At 46.0% G+C, this 21,541-nt stretch overlaps 1 protein-coding gene across 3 annotated transcripts in view; it reads right to left on the bottom strand.

Annotated features, from left to right (window-relative positions):
- exoc6b (exocyst complex component 6B) overlaps nucleotides 1-19,078 on the bottom strand; it is a 171,569-nt gene extending 152,491 nt beyond the window's left edge. Inside the window, exon 1 of one of the 3 annotated variants that reach the window (XM_082965346.1) lies at nucleotides 18,960-19,078. Coding sequence is in view for 2 of the 3 variants with exons in the window: in XM_045701642.2 (XP_045557598.1) it covers nucleotides 18,423-18,511 (89 nt within the window). In the remaining variant the exon portion in view is untranslated. Of the gene's footprint in view, nucleotides 1-18,422; nucleotides 18,648-18,959 lie in introns of those variants that run through there. The other 2 variants (XM_045701642.2, XM_045701644.2) reach the window with 2 other exon arrangements.
- Between the last annotated feature and the right edge of the window lie 2,463 nt (nucleotides 19,079-21,541).

Raw genomic sequence — 21,541 nt, 5'->3', positions numbered from 1 at the left:
ACACCAGAAGCAAACTTAACAGTCGTTCTACAAATAAAACACTAAATCTCACGGGGGTGCATGCCCCCGGGAACCCCACAGCAAAAATAAAACACTGGTTGTAACACACCCCCTTCCTGTGGTTGAGGAAATGCCCGACGAGTACAATGGAGAGGGTTTGACGACATGACAACTTCCTCCTACACTACACACAAAGGCAATTCTAAATGCAGTACCTTTTGTACAGTATCAGAAGGTGTGTGTGTGTGTGTGTGTGTGTGTTCCCCAGTACACTTCAGAATCAAATAGCACCTAACCCTGGACAAACAGGGAGAAAGGTAAAGTAGAAAGGCTGGCTTCCTCTAAGCAAATGGGGAAAACACAGTACTCTAGTTAAACGACTACCAGTAGACCTACTACTGCAAACCCTTTGTCTACCTTTATTTAACCTTTATTTAACCAGGCAAGTCAGTTAAGAACAAACTCTTATTTACAATGACGGCCTAGGAACAGGTTTAACTGCCTTGTTCAGGGGCAGAACGACAGATCTTTACCTTGTCAGCTCGGGGATTCGATCTTGCAACCTTTCAGGTTACTGGGCCCAACGCTCTAACCACTAGGCTACCTGCCACCCCAGACCCTAGCCCAAATTAGTTAATTATCCCTGGAGACAAGACGAGGCAGAGATGAGACAAACCAGAGTCAGCATTCCATTCATCTCCTACTGCTAGACCCACACGATGACATCATCGCTGCTCCACTCCAGTTGAAGGCTCTACTCCAGGCCAGACTTTACATTGCACTTGGGTAAGGTCTTACCCTGAGCAAGGCACTGTACAGATTTGATCATCGTGACCTCAATAGTATTGAGTGCTGATCTAGGATCAGTTGCCCTCCTGTCCAAGTAGTCTTACTTATTGTGATCTGTAAAGCAAAACTGATGCAAAATCAGCACTCGTACTCAGACACGACACATATTGTTCTCCACAGTGCTTTGATCCTGCTGGCTGTAGCCCGTCCAGCCTACCCAGCGCTGGCTGTAGCCCGTCCAGCCTACCCAGCGCTGGCTGTAGCCCGTCCAGCCTACCCAGCGCTGGCTGTAGCCCGTCCAGCCTACCCAGCGCTGGCTGTAGCCCGTCCAGCCTACCCAGCGCTGGCTGTAGCCCGTCCAGCCTACCCAGCGCTGGCTGTAGCCCGTCCAGCCTACCCAGCGCTGGCTGTAGCCCGTCCAGCCTACCCAGCGCTGGCTGTAGCCCGTCCAGCCTACCCAGCGCTGGCTGTAGCCCGTCCAGCCTACCCAGCGCTGGCTGTAGCCCGTCCAGCCTACCCAGCGCTGGCTGTAGCCCGTCCAGCCTACCCAGCGCTGGCTGTAGCCCGTCCAGCCTACCCAGCGCTGGCTGTAGCCCGTCCAGCCTACCCAGCGCTGGCTGTAGCCCAGCCTACCCAGCGCTGGCGGTAGCCCAGCCTACCCAGCGCTGGCGGTAGCCCAGCCTACCCAGCGCTGGCTGCTCTTAGCAACGTGTGTGTATTTACATACACTTGCGTTGCTTTCTACTGTATTGGGTTGAACAGAACACAGTCCGTGGGACACCAGAAGTTAAATACAATTCCATTTAAACGTATAATGCCGGTGGCCAGGACGGTTGGTCATTAGGACAGGAGGGAATATGAGACAAAATATCTAAAATGATCGAATTATTAAAACAGACTTCCCAAACCCACTTCCTCTCTGCTTATCTTGTCAAAATAAAAAGTCCCACAAGTTATTCCTATCCTGTCCACATATGGCACACATGCAAGACTTTTATGTCTCCGTTCATTTTGGGGCGGCAGGTAGCCTAGTGGTTAGAGCGTTGGGCCAGTAACTGAAAGGGTGCTAGATTGAATCCCCCCCGAGCTGACAAGGTAAAAATCTGTCGTTCTGCCCCTGAACAAGGCAGTTTAACCCACTGTTCCCCGATAGGCCGTCATTGTAAACAAGAATTTGTTCTTAACTGACAAGCCTAGTTAAAAGTTAAATTTAAAAAACGAAATATATATATATAGAAAAAACTACATTTCAACACATAAACGTTGCATCTCACATTTCATAACACTTGCTAGTGAAACACACACACACACACACACACAAAGAGAGAGAGCATGTAAACACGTGCATGCATTCGCTCATAGATAGCTTGGTGCCTGGCACTGCACAGTACAGTGTTAGAGGGGAGTAGCTATGTTGACATGAAATAGAAGGCAGAAACAAGCAGTGCTCACAATGACAAGAACACGTATCGCTGTTACCTCACTACTGCAACGACACGTAGTATCCCTGTTACCCCACTACTGCAACGACACGTAGTATCCCTGTTACCCCACTACTGCAACGACACGTAGTATCCCTGTTACCCCACTACTGCAACGACAACAACACGTAGTATCCCCGTTACCCCACTACTGCAACGACGACAACACGTAGTATCCCCGTTACCCCACTACTGCAACACGTAGTATCCCTGTTACCCCACTACTGCAACGACGACAACACGTAGTATCCCCGTTACCCCACTACTGCAACACGTAGTATCCCTGTTACCCCACTACTGCAACGACGACAACACGTAGTATCCCCGTTACCCCACTACTGCAACACGTAGTATCCCTGTTACCCCACTACTGCAACGACACGTAGTATCCCCGTTACCCCACTACTGCAACGACGACAACACGTAGTATCCCCGTTACCTCACTACTGCAACACGTAGTATCCCCGTTACCTCACTACTGCAAGAACACGTAGTATCCCTGTTACCCCACTACTGCGAGAACATGTAGTATCCCTGTTACCTCACTACTGCAACAACACGTAGTATCCCTGTTACCCCACTACTGCAAGAACACGTAGTATCCCCGTTACCTCACTACTGCAACGACACGTAGTATCCCCGTTACCCCACTACTGCAAGAACACGTAGTATCCCTGTTACCCCACTACTGCAACACGTAGTATCCCTGTTACCCCACTACTGCAACGACACGTAGTATCCCTGTTACCCCACTACTGCAACACGTAGTATCCCTGTTACCCCACTACTGCAACGACACGTAGTATCCCTGTTACCTCACTACTGCAACGACACGTAGTATCCCTGTTACCCCACTACTGCAACGACACGTAGTATCCCTGTTACCCCACTACTGCGAGAACATGTAGTATCCCGGTTACCTCACTACTGCAACAACACGTAGTATCCCTGTTACCCCACTACTGCAAGAACACGTAGTATCCCCGTTACCCCACTACTGCAAGAACACGTAGTATCCCCGTTACCCCACTACTGCAACGACACGTAGTATCCCTGTTACCCCACTACTGCAAGAACACGTAGTATCCCTGTTACCTCACTACTGCAACGACACGTAGTATCCCCGTTACCTCACTACTGCAACGACACGTAGTATCCCTGTTACCCCACTACTGCAACGACACGTAGTATCCCTGTTACCTCACTACTGCAACACGTAGTATCCCTGTTACCCCACTACTGCAACACGTAGTATCCCTGTTACCTCACTACTGCAACGACGACAACAAGTAGTATCCCTGTTACCTCACTACTGCAACGACACGTAGTATCCCTGTTACCCCACTACTGCAACGACGACAACACGTAGTATCCCCGTTACCTCACTACTGCAACGACACGTAGTATCCCTGTTACCCCACTACTGCAACGACACGTAGTATCCCTGTTACCCCACTACTGCAACACGTAGTATCCCTGTTACCCCACTACTGCAACACCACGTAGTATCCCTGTTACCTCACTACTGCAACGACACGTAGTATCCCTGTTACCCCACTACTGCAACGACGACAACACGTAGTATCCCCGTTACCTCACTACTGCAACGACACGTAGTATCCCCGTTACCTCACTACTGCAACGACACGTAGTATCCCTGTTACCCCACTACTGCAACGACACGTAGTATCCCTGTTACCTCACTACTGCAACACGTAGTATCCCTGTTACCCCACTACTGCAACACGTAGTATCCCTGTTACCTCACTACTGCAACGACGACAACAAGTAGTATCCCTGTTACCTCACTACTGCAACGACACGTAGTATCCCTGTTACCCCACTACTGCAACGACGACAACACGTAGTATCCCCGTTACCTCACTACTGCAACGACACGTAGTATCCCTGTTACCCCACTACTGCAACACGTAGTATCCCCGTTACCCCACTACTGCAACACCACGTAGTATCCCTGTTACCCCACTACTGCAACGACACGTAGTATCCCTGTTACCTCACTACTGCAACAACACGTAGTATCCCTGTTACCTCACTACTGCAACACGTAGTATCCCTGTTACCCCACTACTGCAACACCACGTAGTATCCCTGTTACCCCACTACTGCAACACCACGTAGTATCCCTGTTACCCCACTACTGCAACACCACGTAGTATCCCTGTTACCCCACTACTGCAACACCACGTAGTATCCCTGTTACCTCACTACTGCAACACGTAGTATCCCTGTTACCCCACTACTGCAACGACGACAACACGTAGTATCCCTGTTACCTCACTACTGCAACACGTAGTATCCCTGTTACCCCACTACTGCAACGACACGTAGTATCCCTGTTACCCCACTACTGCAACGACACGTAGTATCCCTGTTACCCCACTACTGCAACGACACGTAGTATCCCTGTTACCCCACTACTGCAACGACACGTAGTATCCCCGTTACCCCACTACTGCAACGACACGTAGTATCCCTGTTACCCCACTACTGCAACGACACGTAGGATCCCTGTTACCTCACTACTGCAACGACACGTAGTATCCCCGTTACCCCACTACTGCAACGACACGTAGTATCCCTGTTACCCCACTAGTGCGACACGTAGTATCCCCGTTACCCCACTAGTGCGACACGTAGTATCCCTGTTACCTCACTACTGCAACACGTAGTATCCCTGTTACCTCACTACTGCAACACGTAGTATCCCTGTTACCCCACTACTGCAACGACACGTAGTATCCCTGTTACCTCACTACTGCAACACGTAGTATCCCTGTTACCCCACTACTGCAACGACACGTAGTATCCCTGTTACCTCACTACTGCAACGACGACAACACGTAGTATCCCCGTTACCTCACTACTGCAACGACACGTAGTATCCCCGTTACCCCACTACTGCAACGACGACAACACGTAGTATCCCCGTTACCTCACTACTGCAACGACGACAACACGTAGTATCCCCGTTACCTCACTACTGCAACGACACGTAGTATCCCCGTTACCCCACTACTGCAACGACGACAACACGTAGTATCCCCGTTACCTCACTACTGCAACGACGACAACACGTAGTATCCCCGTTACCTCACTACTGCAACGACACGTAGTATCCCCGTTACCCCACTACTGCAACAACACGTAGTATCCCTGTTACCCCACTACTGCAACAACACGTAGTATCCCCGTTACCTCACTACTGCAACGACACGTAGTATCCCCGTTACCCCACTACTGCAAGAACACGTAGTATCCCTGTTACCTCACTACTGCAACACGTAGTATCCCTGTTACCCCACTACTGCAACGACACGTAGTATCCCTGTTACCTCACTACTGCAACAACACGTAGTATCCCTGTTACCTCACTACTGCAACACGTAGTATCCCTGTTACCTCACTACTGCAACACGTAGTATCCCTGTTACCCCACTACTGCAACGACACGTAGTATCCCTGTTACCCCACTACTGCAACACGTAGTATCCCTGTTACCTCACTACTGCAACGACACGTAGTATCCCTGTTACCCCACTACTGCAACACGTAGTATCCCTGTTACCCCACTACTGCAACACGTAGTATCCCTGTTACCCCACTACTGCAACGACACGTAGTATCCCTGTTACCTCACTACTGCAACGACGACAACACGTAGTATCCCCGTTACCTCACTACTGCAACGACACGTAGTATCCCCGTTACCCCACTACTGCAACGACGACAACACGTAGTATCCCCGTTACCTCACTACTGCAACGACGACAACACGTAGTATCCCCGTTACCTCACTACTGCAACGACACGTAGTATCCCCGTTACCCCACTACTGCAACAACACGTAGTATCCCCGTTACCCCACTACTGCAACAACACGTAGTATCCCCGTTACCTCACTACTGCAACGACACGTAGTATCCCCGTTACCCCACTACTGCAAGAACACGTAGTATCCCTGTTACCCCACTACTGCAAGAACACGTAGTATCCCCGTTACCCCACTAGTGCGACACGTAGTATCCCTGTTACCCCACTACTGCAACGACACGTAGTATCCCTGTTACCTCACTACTGCAACACGTAGTATCCCCGTTACCCCACTACTGCAACACGTAGTATCCCCGTTACCCCACTACTGCAACACGTAGTATCCCTGTTACCCCACTACTGCAACAACACGTATTATCCCTGTTACCCCACTACTGCAACGACACGTAGTATCCCGTTACCCCACTACTGCAACGACACGTAGTATCCCCGTTACCCCACTACTGCAACAACACGTAGTATCCCTGTTACCTCACTACTGCGACGACACGTAGTATCCCCGTTACCTCACTACTGCGACAACACGTAGTATCCCCGTTACCTCACTACTGCGACAACACGTAGTATCCCCGTTACCTCACTACTGCAACGACACGTAGTATCCCTGTTACCTCACTACTGCAACGACACGTAGTATCCCTGTTACCCCACTACTGCAAGAACACGTAGTATCCCTGTTACCTCACTACTGCAACGACGCGTAGTATCCCTGTTACCTCACTACTGCAACACCACGTAGTATCCCTGTTACCTCACTACTGCAACGACACGTAGTATCCCTGTTACCTCACTACTGCAACGACGACGACACGTAGTATCCCTGTTACCTCACTACTGCAACGACGACAACACGTAGTATCCCTGTTACCTCACTACTGCAACGGTGAGAATAAAGCGGAGTTTAATGACAATAACAATCATGTGGTTTAAATGGAATACATCAGAGAACAGCCTCACAGCTCTGTACTACTTATAGTGAACAAAAACGCAGTTTAATGAATTACAGTTCATATAAGGAAATCAGTCAATTTAAATTAATTAATTAGGCCCTAATCTATGGATTTCACATGACTGGGAATACAGACACGCAACAAAATAACCAAACGGAGTATTTGTTTATATACATAATGAAGCACCAAAACACATTCCTGCAGATGGAGATAACAGACAAACAGGGAGGGGCAAAGAGAGAGCGCGAGGGGGGAAAAAGAGAGAGCGCGAGGGGGGGAAAAGAGAGAGAGCGAGAGAGACAAAAAGGGGGTAGGGATGGAGGGAGGAATGAAGTGATAGGAGCCGGAGGAGGCAGAGTCCAGGAGATACGGATCAGAGAGCATCATGGGACACCCCCATGGGGCCGTGCTCTAGAATCTAATGGATTCACTGTCTAGGAACAATTATTTGTAAAAGTACTTGACCACAAGAGTTTAGCTACAAATGAATCTATAACAACAATTAAAATGTGTTATGAATAAAGGGGACCAGGCCATTATTGGACAACAATGGCATTCTAAAAAAGACCAGACATAGGACTTCTCTTAACAATAAGAAAAGCCATAATTTATTCATCTTTACATATGTCTGATCAGCCTCATATCAGATGTGAGAATTGGTCGTGTTTTCTAGAGCTCATCTTTTAATCAGAGAAACACAACAGGTCAAATACAAAAAGTTGAATAATAGAAAAAGTAACATGAATCAAAATGGTTGCAGGATGAATGAAGTCACATGACCGACACAGGAGAAAAATCTGGATTTCACTAGGTTGTTTACTAGCCGATTGTTAGAGGACAATATTATTACATTTGGATGGAGCAGCATTTACACACTCAATATTATACGTAACAGTATCACGCAGGTGCACACTGAGAAAGAATGGAGGAAGCATTGTGAATGTGAAAATCGTTGTGGAAATCTTTTGCAGCTCAAGTCGACTACAACACCCACAATGCAATGTTCTCTCTATGGCCTAGCTAGCTGGGTAGCTACACACAATAAGGTCAAAGTCAATATCAGCACGTGAAGTAGCTACAGTAGTTAACTATAAAAGCACCTAAAAAATAAAAAAACTGGACTATCAATTTAGGAGTGTACAATCTCCCAATGTTTAAACTGCAGATCTATGTGCCTTGTAGAGTCATTCACAGCAGCACCATGCAATGCACCCTGGACTGAAGACGCAGACAGATACGAGATATGTGTTTGATCCTCTGTTCAATTACATTTACTCCAGGTAGGAATATCCCTAAAAAAAATATGATCAATGGATCATTCAAGAGAAGACAGCCAGCTGCGTTATGACATCAGACGGTGTTTAAAATCTGACATGAACGATAGACGTTTTCACCATCTAAAAGTCCTATTATTAACTTCCAGGGTAGTGAGAGAGACTTTATCACTGTGCTACGTCATACCGGCTGGATCTCTGTCTGTTTGAACGCCAACAGCTCAGAGACACACATGGAAACATAAACCCCGAGAACTGATAGAACATCGCTCAGAGATGCTCAGAAACAATATTCAATTCAAAATGGCTGAATCTTTACGTTTTTTTTTCTTCATATTTTACTTTCATTTTTGTACACCAGTTTCAAAACAGCTGAAAACAACATTTTTTTGGGTTATGGAAAAGATATGTCACAGCGGTTTAGACGGTACAATGATTCTCTACACTGTACCTGCTTATTTTGTAACATAAACTGAAATTTGGCGAACTATTAGAATTTTAGCAGCCAGGAAATTGCGGATAGATTTCTGCATAGTGCATCTTTAGCGTTAAAATGATGCAGTTACATAACGTTAACCTAAGGAGCTACACATTACACATCATGCCAATGCAAGAGAGAAAAGACAATTAGCTGTAGAGTTACAATACACAGATAGAATGGGGGTCTTTGGTCAGATGACAGCGTGGCCGCCGGGTCGTCCTAGGCTGTGCAAGGCAGAACAGGGTCCAACGTCGGTTTGGCGAGGAATGATAGCAATCTAGACGGGATCTGTCGGACGCGAGCTGGTGATCCGGATTACTTAGCTCGGCTTCAATGCCGAGCCACCTTTGCGGCGTAACAAACTGCAGAGCCATCATTATGCCATCAAACTGCAGAGCCATCATTATGCCATCAAACTGCAGAGCCATCATTATGCCATCAAACTGCAGAGCCATCATTATGCCATCAAACTGCAGAGCCATCATTATGCCATCAAACTGCATTTACATTTAAGTCATTTAGCAGACGCTCTTATCCAGAGCGACTTACAAATTGGTGCATTCACCTTATGATATCCAGTGGAACAACCACTTTACAATAGTGCATCTAAATATTTTAGGGGGGGGGGGGGTTAGAAGGATTACTTTATCCTATCCTAGGTATTCCTTAAAGAGGTGGGGTTTCAGGTGTCTCCGGAAGGTGGTGATTGACTCCGCTGTCCTGGCGTCGTGAGGGAGCTTGTTCCACCATTGGGGTGCCATAGCAGCGAACAGTTTTGACTGGGCTGAGCGGGAACTGTGCTTCCACAGAGGTAGGGAGGCCAGCAGGCCAGAGGTGGATGAACGCAGTGCCCTTGTTTGGGTGTAGGGCCTGATCAGAGCCTGAAGGTACGGAGGTGCCGTTCCCCTCACAGCTCCGTAGGCAAGCACCATGGTCTTGTAGCAGATGCGAGCTTCAACTGGAAGCCAGTGGAGAGAGCGGAGGAGCGGGGTGACGTGAGAGAACTTGGGAAGGTTGAACATCAGACGGGATGCGGCGTTCTGGATGAGTTGTAGGGGTTTAATGGCACAGGCAGGGAGCCCAGCCAACAGCGAGTTGCAGTAATCCAGACGGGAGATGACAAGTGCCTGGATTAGGACCTGCGCCGCTTCCTGTGTGAGGCAGGGTCGTACTCTGCGAATGTTGTAGAGCATGAACCTACAGGATCGGGTCACCGCCTTGATGTTAGAGCTATCATTATGCCATCAAACTGCAGAGCCATCATTCTGACATCACAAACTGCAGAGCCATCATTCTGACATCACAAACTGCAGAGCCATCATTCTGACATCACAAACTGCAGAGCCATCATTCTGACATCACAAACTGCAGAGCTATCATTCTGACATAACAAACTGCAGAGCCATCATTCTGACATAACAAACTGCAGAGCCATCATTATGCCATCACAAACTGCAGAGCCATCATTATGCCATCACAAACTGCAGAGCCATCATTATGCCATCAAACTGCAGAGCCATCATTATGCCATCAAACTGCAGAGCCATCATTATGCCATCAAACTGCAGAGCCATCATTATGCCATCAAACTGCAGAGCCATCATTATGCCATCAAACTGCAGAGCCATCATTATGCCATCAAACTGCAGAGCCATCATTATGCCATCAAACTGCTGAGCCATCATTATGCCATCAAACTGCAGAGCCATCATTATGCCATCAAACTGCAGAGCCATCATTATGCCATCAAACTGCAGAGCCATCATTATGACATCAAACTGCAGAGCCATCATTATGACATCAAACTGCAGAGCTATCATTCTGACATCAAACTGCAGAGCCATCATTCTGACATCAAACTGCAGAGCCATCATTCTGACATCAAACTGCAGAGCTATCATTATGCCATCAAACTGCAGAGCCATCATTATGCCATCAAACTGCAGAGCCATCATTATGACATCAAACTGCAGAGCTATCATTATGACATCATCAGAAACTGCTGAGTGATTATTGTGACATCACTAACACCAGCAGTGTGTGTCAGTGTGACTTCACAAAAAGGTTTAAAAGCTTTTGACTTTCGTGCAGCTATCTAACTGGGGTTTGTCTATAAGGCTTCACCCCCACTATGCACCTCTCAACAGCTGTGTGTGTGTGTCAACAGGGTTGTGCTAGTGGAAGGGAGCAGGGCAGGGGAGTGGCTCACCACAAGGGTACTACACACACACACACTCTCCTGAGTCATCCTTCTGTACTCAGACCAACACATACCATTTATAGCCTTTATTCATGCTCACAAACTTGGAAGCTCAGCCCTATAAAAAGTCCTGAGGGCTTTACCAGAGTCAGAGCAGTCTGTACGTGTTGTTGTCTATAGTGTGTATGGGAGACAGTGGTAGGTAGGCCCAGTGAAAGAAACTAGCATAGCTAGACAACAGAATAATCATATAGCCTCACTGGCCTGTAATCACTATGTATATTACAGACTACTGTTCAACCACATTCAGACCAATACACCCATACTGATGTCTGTGTGTTTGGGAGGGAGGAACACAACACGACCGGGGCCGTAGGGGGAGACACACGACCGGGGCCGTAGGGGGAGACACACGACCGGGGCCGTAGGGGGAGACACACGACCGGGGCCGTAGGGAGGGACACACGACCGGGGCCGTAGGGAGAGACACACGACCGGGGCCGTAGGGAGAGACACACGACCGGGGCCGTAGGGAGAGACACACGACCGGGGCCGTAGGGAGAGACACACGACCGGGGCCGTAGGGAGGGACACACGACCGGGGCCGTAGGGAGGGACACACGACCGGGGCCGTAGGGAGGGACACACGACCGGGGCCGTAGGGAGGGACACACGACCGGGGCCGTAGGGAGGGACACACGACCGGGGCCGTAGGGAGGGACACACGACCGGGGCCGTAGGGAGGGACACACGACCGGGGCCGTAGGGAGGGACACACGACCGGGGCCGTAGGGAGGGACACACGACCGGGGCCGTAGGGAGGGACACACGACCGGGGCCGTAGGGAGGGACACACGACCGGGGCCGTAGGGAGGGACACACGACCGGGGCCGTAGGGAGGGACACACGACCGGGGCCGTAGGGAGGGACACACGACCGGGGCCGTAGGGAGGGACACACGACCGGGGCCGTAGGGAGGGACACACGACCGGGGCCGTAGGGAGAAAGACAGGTCTTTAGTTCTCACCGCTCCACAATAGAAAGGACTGACGGCTGTTTAATTCAGAATAAACTCATTAGAACACAAACTACCTGAGAGGTTGACTCCTGTGTTTGGCCCTGACACTGTGTAGTCTGTGTGTAGAAGGTTATTTGTGAAGGCTTCCTCAATGGTATTGTGTGCAGGCTAATTGCTCAAAACTACAAAGAGCTAAGAGCTTCTGCTCTGACCATGAGCAAAGAGAGAGAGTAGAAACCTACCAAAAAGAAATTAGGCAAAACATTAAATCCCTTCTAGACAATTTCCTGGACAAACGTGTAAACTTGGCAGTAGAAAGCCTAAACATTATATCTGACATTTCAGCTTCCCAATGACATTTTTAAAATTCAAGCAGAAAACCTTTGAAAATGAACAACAAAGACAAATGGTTTGATGAAGAATGAAAAAACCCTAAGAAAGAAATTGAGAAACCTATCCAACCAAAGACATAGAGACCCAGAAAACCTGAGTCTACGCCTTCACTATGGTGAATCACTAAAACAATACAGAAATACACTGGGGAAAAAGAAGGAACAGCACGTCAGAAATCAGCTCAATGTAGTTGAAGAATCCATAGAATCTAACCACTTCTGGGAAAATTGGAAAACACTAAACAAATCTATCCAAAACGCAGATGTATGGATCAACCACTTCTCCAATCTTTTTGGCTCTATGACAAAGAACAAACAGCAAAAACATATACCTGGTCAATAACATGTCTTAGAATCAACTATTAAAGACTACCTTAGCTCTGGCATCTTCCCCAATATTTAGAACCAAGGACTGATCACCCCAATCCACAAAAGTGGAGACACATTTCAACCCAATAAATACAGTGGGATATGCATCAACAGCAACCTTGGGAAAATCCTCTGCATTATCATTAACAGCAGAATTGTACATTTCCTCAGTGAAAACTATGTACAGAGCAAATGTCAAATTGGCTTTTTACCAAATTACCGTACGACAGACCACGTATTCAACCTGCATACACTAATTAACAAACAAACAAACCAAAACAAAGGCAAAGTCTTCTCATGCTTTGTTGATTTCAAAAAAGCTTTTGACTCAATTTAGCATGAGGGTCTGCTATACAAATTGATGGAAAGTGGTGTTGGGGGAAAAACACACGACATTATAAAATCCATGTACACAAACAACAACTGTGTGGTTAAAATAGGCAACAAAAAAAAACTCTTTCCACACCCTCTAACAAATATATCAACGAATTGGTGAGGGCACTAGAAAAAGTCTGCAGCACCCGGCCTCACCCTGACAGGCCTCACCCTGTCAAAGTCAAATGTCTACTGTTTACTGATGATCTGCTGCTTCTGTCCCCAACCAAGGTGGGCCTACAGCAGCACCTAGATCTTCTGCACAGATTCTGTCAGTCCTGGGCCCTGACAGTAAATCTCAGAGAACAAAATAATGGTGTTCCAAAAAAGGTCCAGTTGCCAAGACAACAAATATAAATTCCATCTAGACACCGTTGCCCTAGAGCACACAAAAACTATACATACCTTGGACTAAACATCAGCGCCACAGGTAACTTCCACAAAGCTGTGAACGATCTGAGAGACAAGGCAAGAAGGGCTTTCTATGCCATCAAAAGGAACATACAATTCAACATACCAATTAGGATCTGGCAAAAAATACTTGAATCAGTTATAGAACCCATTGCCCTTTATGGTTGTGAGGTCTGTGGTCCGCTCACCAACCAAGAATTCACAAAATGGGACAAACACCAAATTGAGACTGCATGCAGAATTCTGCAAAAATATCCTCAGTGTACAACGTAAAACACCAAATAATGCATGCAGAGCAGAATTAGGCAGATACCTGCTAATTATCAAAATCCAGAAGAGACGTTAAATTTTACAACCACCTAAAAGTAAGTGATTCCCAAACCTTCCATAACAAAGCCATCACCTACAGAGAGATGAACCTGGAGAAGAGTCCCCTAAGCAAGCTGGTCCTGGGGCTCTGTTCACAAACACAAACAGACCCCACAGAACCCCAGGACAGCAACACAATTAGACCCAACCAAATCATGAGAAAACTAAAATATAATTACTTGACACATTGGAAAAGATCAACTAAAAACCTCAGTAAACTAGAATGCTATTTGGTCCTAAACAGAGAGTACACAGTGGCAGAATACCTGACCACGGTGACTGACTCAAACTTAAGGAAAGCTTTGACTATGTACAGACTCAGTGAGCATAGCCTTGCTATTGAGAAAGGTCGCTGTAGGCAGACCTGGCTCTCAAGAGAAGACAGGCTATGTGCACACTGCCCACAAAATGAGGTGGAAACTGAGCTGCACTTCCTAACCTCCTGCCAAATGTATGACCATGTTAGAGACACATATTTCCCTCAGATTACACAGATCCACAACGAATTCCAAAACAAACCCAATTTTGATAAACTCCCATATCTATTGGGTGAAATATCACATTGTGCCATCACAGCAGCAAGATTTGTGACGTGTTGCCACAAGAAAAGGTCAACCAGTGAAGAACAAACACAATTGTAAATACAACCCATATTTATGTTTATTTATTTTTCCTTTTTTAATATGACATTTGAAATGTATTTATTGTTTTGGAACTTTTGTGAGTGTAATGTTTGCTGTTAATTTTTTATTGTTTATTTTCTATTTCACTTGCTTTGGCAATGTTAACATATGTTTCTCATGCCAATAAAGCAGAGAGGGGCGAGAGGGTTGAGAGGGGCGAGGGGGTGAGAATCTCTCCCCAACATCCCCTCCTCCTGGCCCTCCTGGTCGTGGGAGTGTTTGTTCCAGATTCCTCAGGTAGAGGATGAGGAAGGCTCCGACCTGTGCTTCACTCTTCCTCACCCCGGAATGTTAGAATCACACACACAGGTACACAGACCCACACCGGACCAGTCCACACCACAGCAGTCCACACCACAGCAGTCCACACCACACCCACACCACAGCAGACCCACACCAGAGCAGACCCACACCAGTCATTGATTTGGCTCTATTGGTTCACAATAACTAGCTTGTCAGTAAGACTCAGAGGAATGTAGCTACCAGCCTAGACCTGCATCTAGCTAGCATTGTACCCCTCACACACACACACACACACACACACACACACACACACACACACACACACACACACACACACACACACACACACACAGAGAGACAGACAACACACCTAGCGGTCACACACCTCCTTCAAGACAACATGATACGATAGTCATAAAGGAATGTACGACGAGCAAAGCCTTCAGGAAACGACCAATTGCCTAGACGACTATACTTCCCCATGGAAACAACAACAAAGTGCAACGACTGAGGATCGTATGCAACAACAACATCATAACCTCATTCACAAACGTGGGGATGTGAAGCTGGCATTACAGATCCATTCCCACCACTCCCTGTTGGGTCAAGGATCCAAAATGACCTCACAGTTTCCCCAGAGCAAGCACATAGTCAAAACAGCATTGTGCAACTGTAGCTATGTAGCCAGGTGACTCACACAGGGAGTGGCACTCCTAGTTGATTATATGTAAAAAAAAAAAGAATCATAGCTTTGAGTAGAGTTAGTAAAACACTGGATTGTAGTTCAGTGGTACATGACACTGTCTGAAACCTGTGTTTTGGATCGTCATTGTGTTCTGAGTGATAGTTATCTTGAGAGCTTGGTCCGTGGATCAACTGGGGGGGTGTACTGGAAAATAAAGTGGCACTGCAGCACAATACTGTGTGACAATGAACACACACACACACACACACACACACACACACACACACACACACACACACACACACACACACACACACACACACACACACACACACGCGCCTATACAGAGCTCAAGATTCTCTTGACATCATAGCTATGACGAGCCAGCGATTACCATACTTAATGACAATGTAATGACACAAAGTTAAATGACTGGTAGGGATATAACGATTCACAAGCGTTCCCAAATTCAAATGTTTAAAAATGCTCAGACACACCGGTGGGATTGTCAAACATTTGCCCGCCCGAGTGGCGCAGCGGTCTAAGGCACTGCATCCCAGTGCTAAAAGGCTACAGACACCCTAGTACACATAGAACTAGTACACATTACTAGTTCACACAATCTGCTAAAATGTCAAGTTAATTAATTAAGTTAATTAGTGGGTGATGGTGATTTCAGAACCACAGTGGGGGGACAAAAAACAGGCTACATTGCCTCCCTAATCTGATAGTGGTAGTGGGGTGGTAGATGTCTAGTCTCCCGTATGGCTCTAATCTGATAGTGGTAGATGTCTAGTCTCCATTATGGCCCTAATCTGATAGTGGTAGTGGGGTGATAGATGTCTAGTCTCCCTTATGGCTCTAATCTGATAGTGGTAGTGGGGTGGTAGATGTCTAGTCTCCCTTATGGCTCTAATCTGATAGTGGTAGATGTCTAGTCTCCATTATGGCTCTAATCTGATAGTGGGGTGGTAGATGTCTAGTTTCCATTATGGCCATAATCTGATAGTGGTAGTGGGGTGATAGATGTCTAGTCTCCCTTATGGCTCTAATCTGATAGTGGTAGTGGGGTGATAGATGTCTAGTCTCCTTATGGCCCTAATCTGATAGTGGTAGTGGGGTGATAGATGTCTAGTCTCCATTATGGCTCTAATCTGATAGTGGGGTGGTAGATGTCTAGTCTCCATTATGGCTCTAATCTGGTAGTGGTAGTGGGATGGTAGATGTCTAGTCTCCATTATGGCTCTAATCTGGTAGTGGTAGTGGGATGGTAGATGTGTTTTTCCTTCGCTTCTGTCATTCAGATGTTTTCAAAGACATGAAGAAAAAAAACATGGCAGGTTACAAAGTAGAGCTTCGTAGTTACATTCTGGTGGGTTGTCAGGGACTGGTCTAAATTCACGAGTCGTCATCCGTTTCCATGACGAGATGCTAGCTGTGTGAGGGAGTGTTTGTTGGCTTGACGCTGTTCGCTGAGGTAACGTTCTGGGTGAGAGGCAGCGCTACTCTGAAATGACTGTAATACGCCAGCAGCGAACTTTTGTGAATTCTCGTTTTATTATTTCAAGTGTAAACTACCAGAATTCAGTGGCTACAGTCTGATTCAAAAAATATATAAAGCTAAATACCAGTGAATTGAAAATGTGTCACATCCATCTTGCTTTGCAGCTAGCAGGCAGCTTACCAGGCACATTAGAAGTAAGCTATGTTATTAGACTAGTAGTGTAGCCTTCTGTGTTACAGTTCAGACTTTTTGAGAAGTGTGTGTGTGTGTGTGTGTGTGTGTGTGTGTGTGTGTGTGTGTGTGTGTGTGTGTGAGAGAGGCTATGGTGCATGTGAGGAAGCGATTGGAACGTTGCAATTCACAAACTAATTTGCATAGGTCATTTGCATAAAGTAGTTTGAAACAATTTCTTAAATTACAATGAAACGGCTCAGTATAGTATAAACCATAAAGAGTTGTTAATAATAATATGACCACCCCACCCTGAAATTATTGGTCTTAAATGAATGTAATTATGTATTCCGTAGTGTCTCATTTGCATAATATTGCATTTCATAAATTGTACTTGTATTTGAAAAATCAGCTCGGTCTTCTACATCAGCCCTGAAAATGTCACAACAATATGAGATATTGGACCAACAACGAAAAAGTGTTGAATTTAAGAACCCAGACAGGTGATCTGGTGCCATTACTGACTAGGGATTATGGTTGACCAGTCAGCCACATGAAAAATGAAATACTGTACCTCAACAATGGTAAATCCTCGTGAAATAAAAAACCCGAAAAGCTTTTCCATGACATGGAATATAAAGTCAAACACCAAAAACACATTTTCATTTTGATACTCCCTAAAAACACTAATAATAACTTACTTGTAGCGTGTTAGAAGATGTTTTTTTGGGGGGGGGGGGGGCAGTTCGTCAACCGTTAATAAAAATCACTTTGGCTAACTGACGTTAGCTACCTGCTAGCTAGTTAGGGTAGTTAGCACAGCTAATCGGATGACAAACTTGTCAGTGTTACTCTCTATTTTTGGAAAATATGAACTGAAAACATATATATATATTCATAAATCACTGTAATTTAAACTTGGGCCAGAATAACAATTGTGTTTGTGGTTAGCTTGTCAACATAACTAGCTACAGTGCTAGCTTCTTCAACAAGTTTGAACCGGCTAGCAAAAATCTGGACTCGAAGGAGTTGCTAACTTCACGTTAGCTAGCCGAAGAAAGAGATGGACTCTTAGTCGCTTTCAACTATTCCCCCGGTAACGTTTTAAAAAAAAAGAAGCTATTTACACAAAGCATGCAAGAATACGTCCCGAGTACCGGACTCATTCTTACCGGAGTGTCGGTCCGATACAGTTCGTGTCTGTGCTTTCTATCTCCCGTAGGATGCGTTCGTGTTCCGCTGCTATTTCGACGCTCGCCATGTTTCCATATCCTACCGAAGAGCACAGGACAAGGGGCGGAATTCATTACGGAAACCGTTTACCGACACAAACAGAGCAAGCCCATTTTCTATTGGACGACTTCAGGTAAGGACCCTCCCCGTTTCGTTTAGTTTTCTTGTGTTTATGAAACATTTTGCGGCGTAATGAATATACGCACCCCAGGATAGAGAAGAAACGCAGTTCCTGGGTCACCTACAAAAAAAAACAACGCAGATAGACCCTCCGTTCAATTCCTTTCCTTTCCTTTCCTAGCTACTTGCCTAATTTCCCGTGACAAAGCTAGTTGCCCTCTTCTTCTTCTCCAAGAGAGCAAAAAATGTTCACTTTATAATAACGGATTTATGCAACAACAAAAATGATTTGATATACACTTATATGACAATCATAATAGTAAAGGGGCTTTACATTTCCGTGTTTTGACCATTACCTTCAGTCTTTGGTGGCAGTATCACTCCTCCTGTCGTCCATAAATCATGGATTATTGGATACAAGCGTGGTAGCGGCAATGTTCCGTTCCCTTCTCTTTGCATATTCATTGATAAATAATGCTGCCAATCAATAAAGTTGGAGTTTGGTCAGTGACACTTCTAATCCGTGTTTTTGAAATCCAGTCCGTGTTTTACTTTTACCACGGGCCGTGGCAGGTGGACGTACGTGAGGAAGAGGCAAAGCCAGAAGGACAACTGGGCCCAAAACCTGTCTTGTCCAGCAGGTGGCGTTTTTTGTTGTTGTTGCTGCCACAAATCTGCTATCACCCTTGACCCAACTACCTTCTGCACTACTCTGACTCTAGCCACCTCAACCTGCCTCTCTCTCACCAGACACTTCTGATCCCCAGCAACATGGACACCCCTACAGTTGACACACACATACTTTATCCACCGAAACTACGCACACTTCCCACATCTTGGAATCTCCCGCTGCTCGTACACACTGCTGCAACATGACCATAAATGTGACACCTGAAACACCGCAGTGGATTCAGCACAAAAGCTCTGATAGGATAACTGATATATCCTAACATGACTTTGTCGGGGGTAAAGACTCAAAACTCAAAAGGACAGACTGTGACACCACTGTTGGCATCACAAACGCCAGGAATTTTCAACTTCAATTGCTCCACCTCCACATAAATCACTCCTTTCAATAGTGCCCTGTTCCTAAAAGTAAATCAAGAAACGGATCTTGACCCGAGTTGCGTGGCGCGGAGCACTCGCTCCCTCTGGGCGGAAGAAACACAAACAAAATCACAAGTTCACTTCGGGTTACCTTCATCGATTTAACAGTATCCAACATATTTTCCACCCAACCTGATACCACATATGAATCAGCCAAAAGGCCTGGATCCACTTTCTCCAAGAATCTCACTCCCACTGGGCCAAACTCATCTTTATAATAACCATGTCGATCGATGCAAGGCTCGGGCTCCTCACCACACCTTCCACCTCAATTAAATCTGTCTCATCACTTCTATTTCACCTCCAGAACTCTGCCTGGTGGACATCAAGAGTGTCTGCTAAATGACTAAAATGTAAAAATCTCACCCTGTTTGTCCTTGACCCCAGTGTTCTACTCCTCATCTCCCCTTTTTTTTTTTTTTATCTCCATCTTCATCTGATTCATTTTACATTTTAGTCATTTAGCAGACGCTCTTATCCAGAGCGACTTACAGTAGTGAATGCATACATTTCATACATGTTTCTCCGTACTGGTCCCCCGTGGGAATCGAACCCACAACCCTGGCGTTGCAAACACCATGCTCTACCAACTGAGCCACACGGGACTGTGATTCAACCTCTTTTACTTATATTTCCTCCTCCATTCCTCCTCCTCCTTTTAAATCCACCTTGCTGTGGTCCTTTCCCAATATTCCTCTTCTCCCCGGCTTTGCTAGCGGCCAAGTAGCGGCCAAGTGACATTCCGATTTAACTCAATCTCATTATTGTCCTGCTCACCTCGGTAACGTGTCTTCTCTCCGAGCACTGACATTTTGAGAGCATAAGCAATGGCACAACTGCCAAACTTTATATTTTATTATCATCTTGCCTCCTCCCGACTGTCTTCCATTTTTGAAGACATTTATTTTATAGTTAGAGCGGCCACTAAAGTAACCGGTCAATATAATGGATCTCCTGTGGTGAGGTTCAACGTGCAAAGCATCAGAAGAAAACAACAGCAGAAGCATGGAGGTAAAATAACTGTCTAAAGAATCTCTTAACCCACTTCAAATGTACACAATGAACTACTTCTTTCTAGAGAAAGTCTCAAAATTCTGCAAATACATTGTCTTGGGATGCTTTTGACCTGAGTAGCCTGCAGAACTGTTGGCCGTGTGTGTGCATGTCAGACACCTGTTCATTTGTTATTAGTGGAAATGAACAAATGTAGCAAACGAGAGGATAAGGCCTTCAATCTTTGGTGACTTGTTTTGGACAGTATTAAAGTATATTGTTTTATGCAGTTTAAAAACAAATGATAATTGTCAGAAGTCACAGTCACATTATAACTGCCTGTAAGGCAAAAAACAAAAAAGACACTGGGAGACATTATTCTATACAAATTCAAATTAGATTACAACAAAACAGAGCTAGTAAGCTTAACTTGATTTGATTAAGCTAGCTACAAGTCCTAGCTTGCGATAACGCAATTAGCTATCATAACGATGAAATATGACATTATCGTCACCGATTGTGTCTACAGATGTAAGCGTGAAATATGATAAATGTGTACTCGCATCGCTGCAAGGACATACACTGGCCTTGGCTAAAACAAGCTGCTGACTTCATTTTGTGAATTCTTGGTTGGTGAGCGGACCCCAGACCTCACAACCATAAAGGACAATGGGTTCTATAACTGATTCAAGTATTTTTAGCCAGATCCTAATTGGTATGTTGAATTGTATGTTCCTTTTGATGGCTGTTCCTTTTGATGGCATAGAAGGCCGTTCTTGCCTTGTCTCTCAGCTCGTTCACAGCTTTGTGGAAGTTACCTGTGGCACTGATGTTTAGG

The sequence above is a fragment of the Salmo salar genome, chromosome 18, assembly GCF_965601325.2.
Source record: "Salmo salar chromosome 18, fSalSal1, whole genome shotgun sequence".
NCBI classification, from domain to species: Eukaryota; Metazoa; Chordata; class Actinopteri; order Salmoniformes; family Salmonidae; genus Salmo; species Salmo salar.
This window is presented reverse-complemented; position numbering and strand designations above follow the sequence as displayed.